At 38.4% G+C, this 6,233-nt stretch overlaps 1 protein-coding gene across 1 annotated transcript; it reads right to left on the reverse strand.

The window, feature by feature from the left end:
* Positions 1-256: 256 nt before the first annotated feature.
* Positions 257-3,773, reverse strand: LOC141614092 (uncharacterized). Its single transcript, XM_074432850.1, has 3 exons — positions 3,220-3,773; positions 1,821-2,892; positions 257-730 (listed from the first exon to the last, which is right to left on the reverse strand). The coding sequence occupies exons 1-3, from the start codon at positions 3,561-3,563 to the stop codon at positions 443-445; spliced, it is 1,704 nt and encodes a 567-aa protein (XP_074288951.1). The 5' UTR covers positions 3,564-3,773; the 3' UTR covers positions 257-442.
* Between the last annotated feature and the right edge of the window lie 2,460 nt (positions 3,774-6,233).

Genomic DNA, 6,233 nt, shown 5'->3' on the forward strand with positions numbered 1-6,233 from the left:
GACACATATTTCGCAGAATATCAGAATTCCTAGTAATGCTGACTGTTCACATATTTGGAAGACATCAGTTAGACAGTTGAAGGCTTGAAGGTTCTCCATCACTTCGTTTAGTCATACAGCAATCTGATGAGAGAACAGGAATACATACCTCGGTCCAACCATGTAGAGATGTAGGCTCATATTACGCACTGATTCCTCTCTTTTTCTCATATCTTTCACAGTTTCACTATCTAAGATTTCTTATACAAACCATACGTCTCCAACCAATCAACAAAATCAGGGTGTATATGCTAGTTTCTGTTGAAACTATGAAACGACAATTTGATTTCATTTTTTACTAACCATGTGTACTACTACATTGAAAAAGAAGCGACAACAACTTCGACTCTTTTCTACAAGACCCTATCTCTGCTATGAAAGGTCCAACTATGTGAAAAGCAGATCACCTATTGTTGAGCATGCTAATGTAGTTAGTAAGTATTTCAGAGAAAGACGGACGCTTGGAAGGGCAGCTGTTCCAACAATTGAGAAGAAGCGATTTGAGAAGCAGAGGGCAGTCTTTAGGGATGTCTGGTCTAAGACCACAAGCAGCTATTCCAACGGCTGCCTGCACTGGAGAGTAAGATGAGTAGGCCGCTTCACCATTCATTATTTCCCACACTACCATTCCATAACTGTATGCGTTGCTCATCCACGTCTCCCTCACACTCTCTGGGTCTCCTGCAATTATCTTCACAAAACACACACGGCCCCAACGTTCAGAATCACTCTTATCATTGTTCTTCGCAACATAAACTGGACCTACTAGAACAATTAAATATATACCACCAAGTCTTGGACCGAAATATTTAATGACATACACAATCATGGACTATGATAACAATTAGTGTCAACTGTCAAGTGTCAACTCATGTAAAAGTGGACCAAACTATTAATCAATGCACATGATTAATATAATAATGATGTGATTGGTATGTAATGACACTTCAAAGTTCAAATTTCTTAGTACTTTATAAAATATGAGCGTTTAACTCATCTTTCGGTGTAAAAGCTTAACAAAGAGACACACTCGAATTTCCATTGATGACAGCAGGGCAAGGTGGGCAACACAAGATAATTAAATATTACTGTACACATTTATTTGAACAAGGCAGGACAATTCTTCAGTACACCTTTTCAATATTCATCATCAAATGAAAAGCTGATACATATGACCAGCTAAACTTATGAATGGGAACAAAAGGAGGCACTATATCATTTACACCTTTTTAGATAATGTAGCACCAAACCATGATAACCAAAATTTGGGAATATGCTTAATGCTACCATGATAACCCAAAATGGCAAGGGAAGGCTTGCCCCAGTTACACCCTTGTGGTGGGACCCTTCCCCAGACCCTTCCCCGGACCCTCGCCTAGCGGGGACGCCATCGTGCACCGGGCTGCCCTTTATGCGTAATGTTTTCTTTCCCCATAAGATCAAAAAAAGCTAACAAAAGAGAGGTGCTCACAACAAGTGGTATTTACTAGTCGCCTTGTCGGGAACTGGTAACCAGATAGGTAATACTGAGTTAGCCGCAACAACATGAACTTTGTTGACTAACAATAAACATACTATAGTTTCTCTTGGAACCACTCTCGCAAAAAAAGTTTATACTACATCCTATAATGCATTTGTATCACTTGGCCAATTCAATAGAGACTAGATGTCATTTAAGCCACATAAACATAACTAAACATAACTAAAAGATCTCACACACCATCTTCAATAGAAGTACGATAACTAAATCACGAAAATATAAAGTGGAAGTGGGGAAATACCTCAGGAGCCAGCCACCTGTAGCCATCGGTCTCATATTCCATCACCTCATGACCACTCTTGCACGCACTAACAATTCCCATGTCCCCTAAACAAGCATTACCTTGATGATCCAAAAATATTCTCTGAGTATTAAGGTCTTGATATGCAACCCCATGATCATTCATAAACTTTAAACCCTCAGCGATATCTGTGGCCATCCTCACGACATCCTTAATTGGAATCTTCTTATGCTTTAACATGAAATCGCGAACAGATCCTCCTTCCATGAATCTAGTGACAACACACAAGCCATGAACCTCATCAATGCAAGCACCATAAAACGGGAGTACATTCCTATGACCACAAGTCATAAGCTCTAACAAATCTTTCCGAATCTCAAAGTCAAAAGCATTTCCCTTATCACACCCCTTAAGCTTCTCAATGGCAACCTTCTTGCCCTTGTAAACCCCCTTGAAAGAAGTGGGACCAATCTGATCGGTAAAGTCAAGAGAATCAGAAGTCAAGAGCCACATCTCAACCTCACGACCGCATCCCCTAACAGTCTGCCACTCATCAACCGATACCAAAAGAGAAGAAGACGGCAAAGGCATTGTGAGTTCAATGCTGGGAGTCGACTGCTCAACGCTGCTATTCCTGAAACCACCCTCTTCAACATCTCCAAAATCTCTTCCTCTGCCAATTTCCTCCTGACAACCACAAAGCCCAAACGGAAGCTTCCTATTACTCAATTTATGCTTCTTAACAGCGGATCTAAGCGCATTCTCAACTCGAATCTTAAAATGACTCATATCCTGGTCGTCCGCTTTGACTGATATGTAAAGAATCCCAAGAGTACAACCCTTTTTCTCAAACAATTGATACTTATTGCAACTAATCGACACTGCATCCAATGCTCCCGATACAGCCCCCCACGAGACGGCTGCATTGCACGCAAACGTGATCTTCTGAACTCGGCGATCATCATCACCAACCTCTTCAATATAAATCGCCGGCTGCTCTTCCAAACTAGCTTGCTCCATCAATCGAATATGTACAAACACCTCTTTCATTTCAAACCCCGCTTCCGCATAACTGTATTTTTCAAAATTATATACTCCCTAAGGCAGTTTCTAAAATTATGTACTCCTTCCGTCTTAATCATTTGTTTATCTTTAATTAAAATTCAAAATACATATCACAAGTAAACAACAAATGATTGAGGCGGAGCGAGTATTATACATTTTTCAAATATGTACTCTCTCCGTACCAATCATTTGTTAGTGCTGCTCCGTCTCAATCATTTGCTAGTCTGCTTGGCTAACAAATGATTGAGACGGAGTTTTTCCATTCCGTTCTAAGTATATATACTTAGAACGGAATGGAATGATTAAAAAACAAAAGAAAAAGAAAAGGAGAGACCTGAGGGGGAAGGAGTCGTAGTGTTTGCGAATGTTGGAGACGAGTTTATCAGGAAGCTGACTACCAGGATAGAGTTGAGTGAGACTTCTAACAATAGTAGACCAAACGAATTTAGACGGAGGCGGAGACGAGTCGATATTGAGCGTGTTCTTCAAGGAATTAATCGCTTCGCTTACGTTTCGACTGAGTTTCTGAAATCGCTTCTGCATTGTGGAGGTTGATGTTGCGGGTGCGGTTGTTGATTCGGATCTGTCATCGGATCTTCTCATTAATACTTGTTCTACTGTTTCTTCTTCTGATATTGCTCTTCCACTGCCTGACCAGCATTCTAGTGCGGCCGCCATTGGTGAGGAGGAAAAAGAAGAAGAAGTTGAAGAGGAAGATGGAGATGAATCTAGATTTGATTAATTAATATGGAGTTCTTAAAAGGAAAGGGAAGGGCAGGGAATCAAGGCAACGTGGTGGTGAAATGATCAAGTACTGAATTGATATTTGGAGACGACTGAGAGGACTGAGAGGAGAGTTAATGTTTTACCAACCTTTTCCGTTTTAAATCGCGTCAGAAATGGTATCCTCGGGTTTTAGATTTTCAATACGGTCTCGTATACTCGGTTTAAATTCTATATAGATACGAGACAGTTTTATATCCGTATCTTAGGCACTGTTTGGCAAAATTATCTGAAAAAAGTAGTTGAAATCTGAAAAGTTAGTTTAAAATTGAAAAGCTAGCTGAAATCTGAGAAGGTAACTGATAAGGTAGTTGAAAATTAGGAGTTGATAAGGTAATTGGTTATATAAAAATGTGTTTGACAAACTAGCTGAAAAGGTAGCTGATTTTGGTAAAATGACGTAAAAGAATTTGAAAATTATTTAATACTAGTTTTAAGCCCGTGCAAATTTGCACGGGTTTGCTTATTTACCAACTGTTATTATTAGGATTGACAAAATAGATAAAATCAAAATTTAAATATAGAAAATATAGTCTAAAAATCAATTATGTACATACAATAATCTTACACATTCCTTAAAAGTGTGAGCACCCTACTACTATTCACTAATGAATAGTAACATGTATAATGAATAGTGTCACAGAGTTGGGCTGGGCTGGGCTGGACTCTTCTTGTGCAGGTTTGTGTTTGTGGCGGGTTTGTGCGTCGGGCGTGTCCAGTCCACTACTCACATGTCTTCCTTTTGGCCTTTTCACTGTCCTTTCCACTTCTCTCACAATCACAGATCCACAACCACAACTTCAACTTCATCATTCCCCTCATTCTGATCCACTCATTATCATCTCACTCAATTCATCGACCATCCATATCCGTCAAACAATCTACAGAATCAAATCCTATTTGATCTATTCATATCTCATCACTCATAAAACTACTGCTTCATCATCTCCCTCTACCATCGTTTTGATCATCTCCCTTTATCATCTCATTTCACCATCACCTTCAATCTTCACCATCGATTTGAGGTTAGTAACAGTAGGTCTTAATTTCTCATTTTTTTTAATTTGTACTTGGGTTTGTTTTCTGCTTTATGGGTAGTGTTTCTTCCTGCTTTTTTTTTTTTAATCGAATGGTTTTGCTAGGTTGATCAGAGTGTGTTGAAAGGCTCATCGGAGTTTGGTTGAGCGGTCGGTTCATCTACTTACCAATTGTTCTCAGGTAATCGTTTCACTACTTTTCGATTCCTAGGTTATTACTTATTTTGTTATTCATAATAGTTGATCTTATTCTACCTTATTATTTACTCATAACCAATCTTTACTCGCAATTCCTTTTCATAACAATAACAATAACAATTGCTATAGGGTTCGTTTTCTGCATCTCCTCTTCTTCTTTTCTCTTTAATTGCTTTATATTTTTTAGTTTGATCTATGGTGGTAATTGTTCTTTTGTATACTGTTATTTCTTTCTATTTTAGGTTTTCATTACTTTTAGAATTATGGAGCTTGATAGACGGAAATGTTTTTAGATTATACCGATTTCTCAGTTCACATTCTCATTCTTCATCGCCAAAGTGCTAATTCACTACTTTGCCTATCAACTACTCACTTTTTAATGTAATGTCTTTCGCAGGTTTGTTTGAGTATAAAATCCAGAAGCTTTGCCTATCAACTACGCACTTTTTTTATGTAATCAACTTCCGAAAAATGACGAAGTCTTATGTGATAAAACTTGTCCCTTCCTTTAATATCATGTTTGTTGTTCTAGGAGATGCTTGTGTTTGTTTTGAGTATAAAATCCAGAAGCTTGGATAATAGCCAGATAAGTCCTCTCCGGCATTGGATTTTAAGGTTGTTCTGTTGACGTTCTTATCCTCTGGTTCAATCTTCCTTGTTGATGTGTTGCCTGTGTTTTTTATCTCTCCATGTCTGAATCATTGTAAACAACTTGGTTGCAGGATAGATGGGGTCAACTTAAAATCATATATATCACACTGGCCACCTGAGCACTGGCAGGAGTATGAACCTCTTTTAAGTTGGTGTCGTGATAATGGAGTGCGGCTTTTAGCTTGTGGCACACCACCTGAGGTGATTTTTTTTATACTTATTATTCATCATAGAACTGCCCTGAATTTGTCAGCTTCGACTGGCAATAAACTTTTTTCATGCAAATACTGGATATTTATTGGATTAAACTTGTGATTAATAGTCAACTATAAAAACACTTCCTGCTTTGTTGAATACTTCTAGAATTCGAAGTTGTTTACAAATATAGCAAGAGACTTCGTATTTCACTGCGATTTTGTCATTACATTGTGAGGGAATTTTTGGTTCAGATATGAGTACATCGTAGATTCAGCAGCTTGAGAAGATTTGTGAATACAAATTGAGCAGAAGATATGGGGTGGAATATCAAACAGATGCATGAATGAGAGACAGTGCAAAACTAATGTTTGCATGCCAACTGATTTCTGATTACTTTGTATTTGCATGCCAACCGAATGAACTGATGCATTTGGGGACAATAGAAATGGGACACAGAGAGTAAAATTTGTAGTAGTTTGAC

This window comes from Silene latifolia, chromosome 1 (genome assembly GCF_048544455.1).
Source record: "Silene latifolia isolate original U9 population chromosome 1, ASM4854445v1, whole genome shotgun sequence".
NCBI classification, from domain to species: domain Eukaryota; kingdom Viridiplantae; phylum Streptophyta; class Magnoliopsida; order Caryophyllales; family Caryophyllaceae; genus Silene; species Silene latifolia.

Bases quoted from the DNA above. Each gene is read 5' to 3' on its own strand.
- LOC141614092 (XM_074432850.1), bottom strand. From the start codon at position 3,563: ATGGCGGCCGCACTAGAATGCTGGTCAGGCAGTGGAAGAGCAATATCA. The intron at 2,893-3,219 runs GTCTCTCCTTTT...TGAAAAATACAG, and splicing joins TACGACTCCTTCCCCCTCAG to TTATGCGGAAGCGGGGTTTG. The intron at 731-1,820 runs GTATTTCCCCAC...TGTTTTGTGAAG, and splicing joins ACAGGTGGCTGGCTCCTGAG to ATAATTGCAGGAGACCCAGA.